The sequence below is a fragment of the Chiloscyllium plagiosum genome, unplaced genomic scaffold (assembly GCF_037043375.1).
Source record: "Chiloscyllium plagiosum isolate Xiang-an unplaced genomic scaffold, Cpla_swu_hap1 HiC_scaffold_25, whole genome shotgun sequence".
In the NCBI taxonomy this organism is placed as follows: Eukaryota; Metazoa; Chordata; class Chondrichthyes; order Orectolobiformes; family Hemiscylliidae; genus Chiloscyllium; species Chiloscyllium plagiosum.
The window spans coordinates 16,606,789-16,620,731 of record NW_028270163.1 but is presented as its reverse complement, the minus strand read 5'-3'; the positions used below and the strand labels follow the sequence as shown (position 1 = coordinate 16,620,731).

The 13,943-nt window shown below is 42.3% G+C and overlaps 1 protein-coding gene across 1 annotated transcript in view; it reads right to left on the bottom strand.

The window, feature by feature from the left end:
- dnah9 (dynein, axonemal, heavy chain 9) overlaps positions 1 to 13,943 on the bottom strand; it is a 528,899-nt gene that overhangs the window by 282,020 nt on the left and 232,936 nt on the right. The window contains exons 43-44 of the mRNA XM_043714478.2: positions 12,047 to 12,243; positions 11,782 to 11,944 (exon numbers count right to left, since the gene is read on the bottom strand). Coding sequence (XP_043570413.1) covers positions 11,782 to 11,944; positions 12,047 to 12,243 — 360 coding nt within the window. The remainder of the gene's footprint in view (positions 1 to 11,781; positions 11,945 to 12,046; positions 12,244 to 13,943) is intronic.

The window sequence follows — 13,943 nt, the reverse complement described above, 5'->3', positions numbered from 1 at the left end:
GGAAACCCACACAGATGCAAGGAGATTGTGCAAACTCCACACAGCCTAAACAATGTATCTCACTCAGAATTTAATTTGTACCTTCATCCAAATGAGTTTAATAACATGACCCAGTGTTAAAAGTATGAACATGGAACAAAATAATTAGCACTTTTCACTTGAAGGAGAAAAGGGACACGAAAAAAGGAAATCAACCTACAATGAATTGTCAATAGCAATAAAAAATCCTGATGAAGGGCTTTCGCCTGACCTGATGATTGTCCTGCTCCTTGGATGCTGCCTGAACTGCTGTGCTTTTCCAACACCACACCATCGACAATGAAAAATGTAAGTAAGTCCCTGGCATGCTACTGATTGCAGATCAAGGAGTACCTGAATCGTTCTTTGATGGGTACTGAACAGAATAAAGTCATGTTGCTTACAACATCATGTACCAAATGTTCTCTTTGAAAGGCAACAAAGCATTAGTCATCAATTATTAAATCCATTCCATTGAATCGGTCGGTGGTCACTGCCACAGAACTTAACAGAAACCGGTGTCCCTATTAGAAGAATGGCATTTCTATGGTGAAGAATGGCATTTCTATGGTAAACAATTCAACAACCACTGCTCTCTGTTGGCAGAGTATCCCAAAGTATCATTATGTCACTCACATAACATTACAATAACAGATATAGAGCGTGACTTTGAAAGGGTTCACCATTTCTCTCATCTCCTCTGGCCCCTTATCAACACACCTTGAAACCTGTTCCTAAAGACCCTATATAAATGCAAAAATTCAAACAGTGCAGATACTATTCACAGACTGTGAAAAAAATGAGGAAATTGAAGAAATTGTACACATTGCACTGAAACCCAAGTATAAAAGTTTCCAAATCTTCACTATCACTATTGCTGCCTCCTGAGCATTTATTGGTGGTTATGAGGAATTTACAAAGCAGCTTACCTTTTTCATTATTAGAGCATTAGTCCTATGGTATTTGCAATAATTTTTGGAATATTGTACTTGCATCAGAATGTATTTAAAAACAGACAGTTAACCAGTTGCTCAGAATCCAATAGATGTTCTCATATCATTCAGAAAACTCTGGTGTATCATTCCAACAGACATTATCCTGTAGAGTCTCAGGGTAGAGTAAAATATAACTCAGCTTAGCTGAGTATTGAACATTTTTAAGTTTATTATGGAGCAGCAATGATGCAAGGATGTGTAATGGCAACAAAATGGTAATATTCGATTTTGGATTTATTTTAAACACACTTGCTGAACTCAGCCACATTAGGGAGATTTAAGCAATCCTTGGATAAGCACATGGATGATTTTGGGATAGTGTAGGGGGACGAGCTGAGAATAGTTCACAGGTTGGCACAACATTGAGGCCCAAAGGGCCTGTTCTGCGCTGTATTGTTCTATGTTCTATGAATCTGTAACAATAAGAATGATGAATTAAACAGGCAAACAGACCTTCTTCCTTCAACTTTCAAGTTCCAACCAGCACTGAAAAAGGTCAGCGTTGGACATAGTGAGTGAAAATCAACATCAGTCCAACAATCTGGGAAAAGTGTACAGGAGCAACATCCAAGTCAACTTCAATCATGATGGGGCCAACATACACCACTAACGTTGGGAACTGAGACAAACATCCTGATTAATGGGACAAGGCAAAGATAGGCAACACGATCAATGGCAAGAGAGAGGGAGACAGAACACAACAGAAGCAGAGATAGATTAAACTTTCATTGTTAAGTAGATTACAAAAATAGAAACAGACATCACAGTGGGAAAGAAGACTTCAACGTTTAAATAGATACAGTTCACAACCGGGGGGATCTGTACCGTTGGGATGGTCTCCACCTGAACCGACCTGGTACCAATGTTCTAGCAAAGAGGATAAATAGGGTGGTCAGTAGGACTTTAAACTTCTGAGTTGGGGGGAAGGGAAAGTGAAAGCGACAGGCAGTATGGAGTTAAATGGAAAGATAAGCAGGAGGATAACATGTACGCAGGTGGATTTAAGCTTGAGGCAGACTAGGAATGCAACAAAAAGGAAGGATAACTTAGGACATCTTATGACTTTCAATATCTCTAATGATAAGAAAGTTAGCATTAAGGCACTTTACCTGAATGCTCGTAGCATTCGTAACAAAGTAGATGAACTAATAGCACAGATCATCGTGAATGATTATGATGTGGTAGGCATCACAGAGACATAGTTGCAGGGGGTTCAGGACTGGCAGTTAACCATCCAAGGATTTACAACTTATCGAAAAGACAGGGAGGTGGGCAGAGGGGGCGGGGTGGCCTTGTTAGTTAAGAACAAAATTAAATCTATGGTGCTGAATGACATAGCGTCGGATGATGTGGAGTCTGTGTGGGTGGAATTGAGGAACCACAAAGACAAAAAAACCATAATGGGAGTTATGTACAGACCTCCTAACAGTGGTCAGGACCAGAGGCGCAACGTGTACCAGGAAATAGAAAAGGCATGTCAGAAAGGCAAGGTCACGGTGATCATGGGGGACTTCAATATGCAGGTGGACTGGGTAAATAATGTAGCCAGTGGATCCAAAGAAAGGGAATTCATGGAATGCTTACAGGATGGCTTTTTGGAACAGCTTGTCATGGAGCCCACAAGGGAGCAGGCTATTCTGGACCTAGTGCTATGTAATGAACCAGACTTTATAAAAGATCTTAAAGTAAGGGAACACTTAGGAAGCAGCGATCATAATATGGTAGAGTTCAGTCTGCAGTTTGAAAGAGAGAAGGCAAGATCGGATTTAATGGTGTTACAGTTAAATAAAGGTAATTACGAGGGCATGAGAGAAGAACTGACGAAAATCGACTGGAAGCAGAGCCTAGCAGGGAAGACAGTAGAGCAAAAATGGCAGGAGTTTGTGGGTATAATTGAGGACACTGTACAGAGGTTCATCCCCAAGAAAAGAAAGATTATCTGGGGAGGGATTAGACAGCTATGGCTGACAAAGGAAGTCAGGAAATGTATCAAAGAAAAAAAAGTGATCCTATAAAGTGGCCAAGGGCACTGGGAAATCAGAAGATTGGGAAGACTACAAAAACAAACAGAGGATAACAAAGAGAGAAATAAGGAAGGAGAGGATCAAATATGAAGGTAGGCTAGCCAGTAATATTAGAAATGATAGTAAAAGTTTCTTTCAATACATAAGAAACAAACGACAGGCAAAAGTAGCCACTTCAAACTGATGCTGGAAGGCTAGTGATGGGAGATAAGGAAATAGCTGGAGAACTTAAGAAGTACTTTGCATCAGTCTTCACAGTGGAAGACATGAGTAGTATCCCAACAATTAAAGGGAGTCAGGGGGCTGAGTTGAGTATGGTTGCCGTTACAAAAGAGATAGTGCTAGAAAAGCTAAAAGGTCTTAAAATTGACAAATCTCCTGGCCCCGATGGGCTACATCCTAGAGTTCTGAGGGAGATGGCTGAGGAAATAGAGGAGGCGTTGGTTGACATCTTTCAAAAGTCACTGAGTCAGAAAAAGTCCTGGATGATTGGAAGATTGCTATTGTAACCCCCTTGTTCAAGAAAGGATCAAGACAAAAGATGGAAAATTATAGGCCAATTAGCCTAACCTTGGTTGTTGGTAAAATTCTAGAATCCATCATTAAGGATGAGGTTTCTAAATTCTTGGAAGAGCAGGGTCGGATTAGAACAAGTCAACATGGATTTAGTAAGGGGAGGTCGTGCCTGACAAACCTGTTAGAATTCTTCGAAGAAGTGACAAGTAGGTTAGACCAGGGAAATCCAGTGGATGTGGTCTGTCTAGACTTCCAAAAGGCCTTTGATAAGGTGCCACACGGGAGGCTGCTGAGTAAGGTGTTCGAGGTGAGCTACTGGCATGGATTGAGGATTGGCTGTCTGACAGATGGCAGAGAGTTGGGATAAAAGGTTCTTTTTCGGATTGGCAGCCGGTGACAAGCGGTGTCCCACAGGGTTCAGTGTTGGGGCCGCAGCTGTTCACGTTATATATTAATGATCTGGATGAAGGGACTGGGGGCATTCTAGCGAAGTTTGCCGATGATACGAAGTTAGGTGGACAGGCAGGTAGTACTGAGGAAGTGGGGAGGCTACAGAAGGATGTGGACAGTTTGGGAGAGTGGCCCAGGAAATGGCTAATGGAATTCAATGTGAGCAAATATGAGGTCTTGCACTTTGGAAAAAAGAATACAAGCATAGACTACTTTCTAAACGGTGAGAAAATTCATAAAGCCAAAGTACAAAGGGATCTGGGAGAGCTAGTCGAGGATTCTCTAAAGGTAAACATGCAGGTTGTGTCCGTGATTAAGAAAGTGAATGCAATGTTGTCATTTATCTCAAGAGAGTTGGAATATAAAAGCAGCAATGTGCTACTGAGCCTTTATAAAGGCCTGGTTAGGCCCCATTTGGAATACTGTGTCCAGTTTTGGGCCCCACACCTCAGGAGGGACATACTGGCACTGGAGCGTGTCCAGTGGAGATTCACACGGATGATCCCGGAATGGCAGGTCTAACATATGAGGAACGGCTGAGGATCCTGGGATTGTATTCATTGGAGTTTAGAAGGTTAAGGGGAGATCTAATAGAAACTTACAAGATAATACATGGCTTGGAAAGGGTGGACGCTAAGAAAATGTTTCCGTTAGACTAGGACCCGTGGGCACAGCCTTAGAATTAGAGGGGGTAAATTCAGAACAGAAATGCGGAGACATTTTTTCAGCCAGAGAGTGGTGGGCCTGTGGAATTCATTGCCGTGGAGTCCAGTGGAGGCCGGGATGCTAAATGGCTTCAAGACCAAGATTGATAAATTCTTGATGTCACAAGGAATTAAGGGCTATGGGGAGAATGCTGGTAAATGGAGTTGAAATGCCCATTAGCCATGATTAAATGGCGGAGTGGACTCGATGGGCCGAATGGCCTTACTTCTACTCCTATGTCTTATGGTCTTATGTCCGGTTGAATCTTTTTTGTAATACCGTCAGCAGTCTTCGAATCCCTCAGTGTGAAAAGAAGCCATTCAGCCCATTGAGTCTGTACTAACCCTCTGAAGAACATTTCCCCCAGACCCCCATTGTAATCCCGCATTTGCCATGGCTAACCCACCATGCTTGGATACTACGGACAATTTCCCATGGCAAATCCACCTAATCTGCACACCTTGGGACTGTGGAGGGAAACCAGAGCATCTGGAGGAAACCCACACAGTGACAGGGAGAGCTTACAACTCCACACAGACAGTAACCTGAGGCTGGAATTGAACTCAGACCCCTGACACTGTGAGGCAGCAGTGCTAACCACTGAGCCAATATGCCGCTCCAAGCATTTGGGCCGAATCAAATTCGTGATTGCTCTGTTTCAAAGGAGTTGCCATAATTCACTCTCTCTCTCCACTTTTAAATTTCTATTTGCCCTCTACAACTGTCTCATTCCCATCCTGAATCTTGAATTTTGATATAAGCTACATATATGGCAGGAGCCACTTTTCACTTCATCCAACTCGTCCAAATGAGCACCATTGTGGAACTCTCATCCATAAACTGCAGTGGATACCAAATCAATTGTTAATTTTAAATCTGGAATAGATTTTTTGTTAAGGAAAGGTATTAAGGGATATGGACCAAAGTCAGGTATATGGAGTTAGGCTACAGATTAGCCATGATCTCATTGAATGGTGGAACAGGCTTGAGGATCTGAATGGCCTACTTCTGTTACCATGTACCATGAACTTATTCAATCATAGAGACTCACAGCCTCTTCTGATTCGCTAAGACTGAAACTCTCCTCCCATCTCCTGGCACCTCGTGCACCTGCCTCTTGTCACTTCCACTCAAGTCAATGAACCAGAAATAAAGTCCTACAGCACGAAGACAGGCCCTTCAGCCCAAACTGGTCCATGCTGACCAAAATGTCCATCCAGGCAAACCCCATTTCCTTGCACTTGACCCATATCCTTCTAAACCTTTCCAATCCATGTATGTGTCCAAACGCCTTTTAAGTGTTGTTAATGTATCCACCTCAACCACTTCCGCTGGCAACTCATTCCACGTATGTACCAACCTCTGTGGAAAAAAGTTTCCCTTCAATTTCCCTTTTATCCTTTGCCCTCTAACTTTAAACTGATGATCTCTAGTCCTCGATTCCCCAACCCTGGGAAAAAAAACAGAGTGCATTCACCCTCTCCATACCTCTCATGATCATATACACTTCTAAAAGATACCCCTTCAGTCTTCTACGCTCTCAGGAAAAAGGTCTTAGCTTGTCCCAGGACTCCCTATAACCCAGACCCTGGAGTCCTGGCAGGATTCTTTTAAATTTCTTCTGCATTTTTCCCAGTTTAATAATATCCTTCCTACAGCAAGGTGACCAAAACTGAACATAACATTCCAAGTGCAACCTCACCAATGTCTTGTATAACTGAAACATAACTTCTCAACATCTATACTCAATGCCCTGATTGATGAAGGCCAAAAACCTTCTTCACAGTCCTCAATCAAAACAGAAAGCACTGAGAAACTTTGTAGGTCTGGCAACATTTGTGGTGACAGAAACAAAATTAACATGGGAGTATAATATGACATTTGTTTGGAATCAACAGAACAAAATGGGCAGCACGGTGGCTTGGTGGTTAGCACTGGTGCCTCACAGTACCAGGGACCCGGGTTCAATTCCAACCTTAGGTGACTGTCTGTGTGGAGTTTACACATACTCCCCGTGTCTGTGTGAGTTTCCTCTGGGTGCTCCGGTTTCTTCCCATAATCAAAGATGTGCAGGTTGGGTGAATTGGTCGTACTAAATTGCCTATAGTGCTTGATGCATTAGTCAGAGGGAAATGGGTCTGGGTGGGTTTCAGATCTCCGGCATTTACTTTTGTTTTACAGTTTAGTAGTCACTTTTTGCTGACAAATATCTGTAACAGGACAACTGACTGATATTTGGTTGCATGACGGCAAGTGAATAAATGGTGATTCAGTCCCACTTCGGCTGTAAGTGAGGCAAGATTGTTCTAATTGGGAAACATGCTTCATTTTGATCACTTATTTTGCTGTCTAGAAATCTTAAGTTAATAGCAAAGAGATTCCGTAGGTTTTACTTTCTGATTTGCTGCCTATGAGGACAGAGAAATGTAATTGGCTACATATATAGATTGCTATCAGCACTCTACACCAGATCACTTTCATTTAGCATTACATTTCAATGACTGTCCAGAAAAATGTAAAACTACAGTCCAGCAAACTGCAAAATTGCAGTGCAAAGAGTTCTTCAATGTCAGCAGTGGGTCCTATTGCTTCATAGGAGTCTATGAAATCAGGGCCACTCTATTCAACTCACCACTGCACTGGTTTCACACTAGGAAATGATTTACAAAATAGCAGATCTGAGATATTCAAAATGATGAGAATCCCTTTTCCTTCTCCTCATTGTGTCTGTCCCATGCTTGGATATGACTGCATGAGTGGGAGAAAGTGAGGATTGTAGATGCATCCAAGGAGCAGGAGAATCGACGTTTCGGGCATAAGCCGATTCTCCTGCTCCTCGGATGCTGCCTGACCTGCTATGCTTTTCCAGCACCACATTCTCAACTATGACCGCACAAGTGACAATGACCCACACTGCACTGTTGTGAATAAATTCATTGTGGATCAGCCTGCATGTTGGCAGGCCATTACCTGACACTCACTCCTCCTGCCTACTGCACAATTAGTACAAAGCCAGTTTTCAGCTGAAAGGAGAGGCGTATTGTGGAAGCATTCTTTTTGTGCACTCAAATTGCAATAAATGGCAAAAGGAAAATTGAAATTTGGCATTCTCAAGTTTGCCCCAATGGGTGGAAGGTAAAAAGGCTCGACTACATTGCCCCTTTCATCAATATGCTCAGTGGTTAGCACTGCTGCCTCACAGCGCCAGGGTCTCAGGTTCGATTCCAGCCTTGGGAGATTGTGTGAAGTTTGCACATTCTTCCCGTGTTTGTGTGTGTTTCCTCTGGGCGCTCCGGTTTCCTCCCACACTCCAAAGATGTGCAGGTCAGGTGAATTGGCCATGCGAAATTGCCCATAGTATTAGGGGCATTAGTCAGAGGGAAATGGGTCTGCGTGGGTTACTCTTCGGAGGGTCAGTGTGGAGTGATTGGGCCGATGGGCTTGCTTCCACACTGTAGGGAATCTAATGTAATATTCGGTTGGCTGTGGTCAGCCCTGAATAAGGCTGAGGGGAGTTAAATCATGCTTCATTCCACTGCTAAGGTGCAAACATCTATCATACTAGATGGACATTGCTTAGACTGAGATCCAGCTGAACTTCATTCTCTGGACTTAATCTAATGCATAAATTACAATATCTCAAAAATAACGACTGATACCTCTTGCCCAATAATACTGGAAACTGACGATCCAAGATATCACCATCTGACTGACTCTGACAGTTTCGCTTCAGTAGGTCATTTCTCTCTCTCTCTCTCTCAGGAGAGAAAAGGCCAGTGACTGTATGAAAGCGATCATTACTACTGTGATTTATTGACTCTTGAGATTATTCTAAAACTGTCAAAACATCAGACAGATTACAGTATGTTTTAGATACCAGTTGATCAGCTTGGTCAATTTTCTTTCCAAGATAGATGCACAAAGCATCCAGCCATTAAACCAAATCATTTTAACAGCTACTTCAGTTCAACTTGGCAAATTCTCTCAAATACTGTAAAATTACAGTAATCTCTGATCTTATCTGGAGGGAGGGGTGTCTGATTTGCCTGGTAAGGGGCAAAAACAGTTTTTGGTAAATATGAAGGCTCTAACCTTTAGCAAGCAAATGCCACCAGCAATGGGGATTGCTTATACAAGGACTTTCTATTGACCTGGATCAGTCAGGAGCTGCTAAGTCTCTGAGGGCCTATAGCCAAATAATTTGAAGTATACCAGCCTTGGGTAAAACTTATGGATGGAAGAATTGGGGTCCAGCCTCGGGCAGTGGCTTGGATCCCCAAATAAGTCTTCTTTGTGCTTTATTTTATTTTCGATTGGTCCTTGTTACTCATGCCATGGGAGTCATTTAAAAGCAAAACATGCCTTCGAAACGTTTCTCCTATATCTTTTCCAGACATTAGCTGAGGACGGGAATGTATACAGGGCTCTTTCCTACCCATAGCACAACTGTTGCCCACGTTTCTCAACTTCTTGGGGTGATACATTGGTTCTGGGACAACTTAGTCTGTCATAAATTAATGCATTGGAGAATGCAACTGCTTTATCATCTTAATCACTCTTCCCATGCGTGCTTGATGCTGGTTTTGGGAAGCCTTCCTACACTCATTCCACCTTTCCCTGAGTTGAACCGTGATTGATCTCTTGGCTTGATATTAGTCCATGGAGTTACAGACTGCAGTGTTGTGCCAATGTTACTACTGATTAATGCCTAGTTCTGGTTGACTGGATCTGCTGCTAGTCTGTGCAATGTAGCACAGTGATACGTACCTCTGTAAATGTTGCAGGATGCCCTCACAGTTTAGGCAAGTCCTCGTTTTCACAATGACCATATAGTCTTAACTTCTACAAATTCTGTCATGCTTATGATGGGTAGATTGAACAAAAGGAAGTCTAACATCTAATTCCCTGATGTTGATTCTCTGAGCATTTGGCACAGCCCCAGTCTGGCAGCTATATCATTAACAACTCAGCCGGCTCATTCAACAGATAAATCATTTAATTCCCAAAATGAGATTACTTACTCTAAATACTCCCAAGATGCAAGGTACAGTTTTAAACATAAATTCAAATTTTACATGATTGGCCGTCATGCAAAACCTGCTCTCAACATTTTTTAATTAAACCAAGTATTGTTACAGAGTATTGTGCATATAACCGGGGTGGGGGGGTGGGGGAGGGGGTTGCACACACTATAAATGAGTTGCAGTCTATCAGATTACTTACTAATAACAATTTACTTTCACATGCTTCTTCTTGAGAAGTTCTAGTTCTGATGAAGAGACTTATCAGAACTTGAAACATTAATTCTATTTCTCTCTCCACAGATGCTGTCAGGCCTGTTGAATTTCTCCAGCATATTCAATGTTTCAGATTTCCAGCATCTGCTTTTATGTTGAGTTAACTCACGAGGTGTGCCAACTTCCATTGTAAGGCTGAATCTCAAATGAGGAAAAGGAATGGGGCCTTACTAATTTGGGAGGTCCTGCCCTGATTCTGCTCCGTTGACAGAAATTTATTCAAACATGGTACAAAAACAGTGCAATTGGTTTTCCATCACATTCTGAGTGAGATGTTAACTAGATGAGGTGGGGGGTGGGGGATTCTGGCATTGAAGAGGTTGGAGCATTTATTTCTTCTGCAAGAATTACGCTCACAAAAAGGCGAAAGGGCCTTAAAGAAGTTTATAAAATCACGAGGGACATGGATAGGGTGAATAATCAAGGTCTTTTTCCCTGGAGTGGGGGGAGTCCAAAATTAGACGGTGAACGGGTAAAATTTAAAAGGAACCTAAGGAGCAACTTTTTCACACAGTGGGTGGTGCATATATGGAATGAGCTGCCAGAGGACATGGTGGAGGCTGGTACAATTTCAGTAGTTAAAAGGCTTCTGGATGGATATTTGAATAGGAAGGGTTCAGGGAGATATGGGCCAAGTGCTAGCAAAAGGCACTCGATTAATTTAGGATATCTGGTCGGGCTGGAAGAGTCTATTTCTGTGCTGTACATCTTTATGACGCTATCACTCTAAATACTTATGAATACATGTCCCCATCTAGTATTTTCTTTTATTCATTGATGGGACATGGGCCTTACCAGCTGGCTGGCATTTATTGCCCAGCCCTAGCTGCCCTTGAAGTGAGTGCCTTGCTGGGCCATTTCACAGAACAGTTGAGAGTCAACCACATTGCTGTTGGTCAGTAGTCACATGTTGGCCAGAGCAGGTGAGGATGGCAGATTTCCTTCCCTGAACAACATCAGTAAGCCCAATTGGTTTTTCTCTGATAATTGGCAATAGTTTCACAGTCATGAGTAGATTCTTAATTCCAGTTTTTAAAAAAAATTAATTCAAATGCCACCATCTGCTATGACGGGATTTGAACCCCGATCCCCTGAATCTTGGCTGAGTTTCTGGATAAATAGTCACTCAATAATATCACAAGGTCATCACCTTCCTGAGGGCTCATTGCACCAAAGCATGGCCTTCCAACTTCACTCTATTTCATTACATCTCCAGCCATAAGAGTGGCCATACCACCTGCTGATATCACTGTCTAACCAAGCGTAATCTCGGCCTGACTATCTACCTGATCCCTCTTGTGAGGAAGACTTTGCCAACTTTTTTTCAGCTCTGAAACTGGAAACTCATTGCAGAAAGTCTTGTGATCATAAACATGGCCTCTCCCTAGTCTGTGTCACCTGAGTGTACAGCTTTGTTTAAATTGGAAGCACATTCTTGAACTCAGGGGGAAATTTGATCCAAAAGATTGGAAACTCTATTAGACACCTTGAAAAACTTATGACCCATGCTTCTACAGTGGTCATCTAAATCTTATCAATTTGTTAGATTTTATTTCCTTGGTTGCCATGGGAATTGGAAATGTGAAAAATCTTCCTTCCTGGAAAATTTTACTCTGGTTATTTCTCTCCCTAGGTGTCCCTGACTGTGCAAACTATCTCTGATTGCAATGGCAAAAAAGAGTTTGAACCGACAAAATGCCCAGTTTGTTCCATCGTGTCCCCTCTCGATTCAGTAACTGCCAGTATGTGTTCAATCGACTCCCAGCTCCGACTCACCTTCAGGTCAGGAATGTTGTAGCCTTTTCTTAAAGTGATCTGGAAGACCTCTAAGGAACTGATGTAAGCTGCAAGCCTTGTCAGACTCTGTTTCCCACTCCCACCAACGCCAACAAGCAAGGCATTTCCTCTCGGAGACTCCAAGATCCGGTTAATCCGGCAACTGCAACAAGTCAAATGTTGAATTGATTTTTTTACATTTCGTTTGTATCATTACTAATACTAGGGTCAGTGAAAATGTTCAAAAGATTGTGCATCTTCTTACATATGGCTCATGGCATCCTCAAAAAGAACTAAGCTCATGGCAGCATTCAGTTCGTTATAACTGTCCAGAGCTTCCATCAGGATTTTGTTTAGAGACTCCCAGTCCTGGACAGGCATGTACTTTGGTTCTCCAATCCCACAGGCAAAGTGACAATACATGTTCATAATCTTAGTCTGTTCCAATGTCTCCTGCATGTCCTGGGAAGGAAACATCACAAGTCACTTTGAGAACCCAGAGCTTTCTAATTAAACCAAGCTCATTGTTTCTTTTTAAAGTGCAGTTTTTTTTTCCTGTTTCCAATTGCCAATTACAGGGCTAAATGTTAGACTAAAAAACAGGCAGACCAGAGAGAAATCCTTCCTTTTGAACTTGGGTATTTCCAAAGGACTTACAGTGTGAAATGGATTTACGAACAAGTGAATATCACAACAGGGTGAGCTAACACTTCAGATTGTTATCAGGAGTGGACAAGTGGAAGCTGAAATACTTTGGGTGAGTGGCGTGAGGTAATGATGTAGAAAAGGTATTGCTAACTGGAGCGACAGAGAGAAAATGGAATGGAACTTGGCAGAAGACCAGATTGAATTGATAATATCATGGAACTAAAGAGTCTGATTTCACAAGGACATTGCCACAGTGAATCAGATGGCAAATTGGAGAAACAGCACCTTATTTTCCGACGAGGCAGCCTACAACCCAGAGGACTCAACATTGAGTTCTCCAATTTCGAATAACCTACCTATCCACCTCCTGACTCCCTTTCCAGCCCCACCTCCTCCCTTCCATTCCACCTTTCCTTCCAGTTACCAATTCGATTCATCCTTTCTATCGACCAACCAGATCACACCCACCACCTGTCACCACTTCACTACTCTGCCACTCTGTCCACCCAAACCCCTCTCCCTCCATCTTTATCTGCAGCTCCCCCTATCCCCACCTCCATTCCTAAAGAAGGTTATGCCCAAAACACTGACTTCTCCACCCCCTGATGCTGCCCGTCTTGCTGTGTTCTTCAAGCCTTTTCTTGTCTACTTCATGACACAAATAGTGACATAAGATTTATGTAGCTGAAGGAGAGTGCATGTTGGCACAGCAACCTGGTCTCCCCCAATTATTGCACTACCGGTAAAAAGTCATCATTCCTCTCTCACAAAGTTAGGTACAAAAGCGATAGTTACCTCCATCTGAAAACCAAGTATTAGACTGACTGAAAGCAGGTCATATTGAATAAGTCACTTGTTTAGAAATAGAGTGATTTCCTTTTGTTTAGTATACATCCAAATCCCGACCACTACTTTTTTTGCCCAGTGACTGAAGCAAAAATTACCTCGATGTTCATGTAAACAACCACATTGGGAAAGGAAACTAAATGAATGTTCTCAACTGAAATTAAATGTGGATTTTGACTGAAATTCTCATATTGCATCGTTTCTATGTACAATGTAGAGCTGAACTGATGGTGAGGGGAAATGAAGGTTTTGTGCAACACATTTTCAAGAACAAAAGTTACAAACATCTGACATTTTTAAAAATTTGCTTTTGCCTATTCTGCAACATTCTCTGCAAAAAGGATGGGTTCCTAGGTGTCTCTGGAGTTCTGTTGAAAGTGGACATGGGAAGTTGTGATCGGAGTAGAGGAGGGATTATTATTCCAAGATCACATTGTGGAAAATCCCAACAGTTAAGGGTCTGCCCTATTTCACTGGAGTGGCACCATAAGGTATATAGTGCACAAGTTAGGAAGTTCAGGGTGGAGTTTTCAAAGAATACATACTTTATTTGATTATTTCTATGTGTATCTAATCTGCTTCAATGCAATTCTCTACTTTCTCTCCACCTTTTTCTGGGGATGCCCATTTCCGCTGGAGCACAACAGAGAACAGAGATCATATGTCTT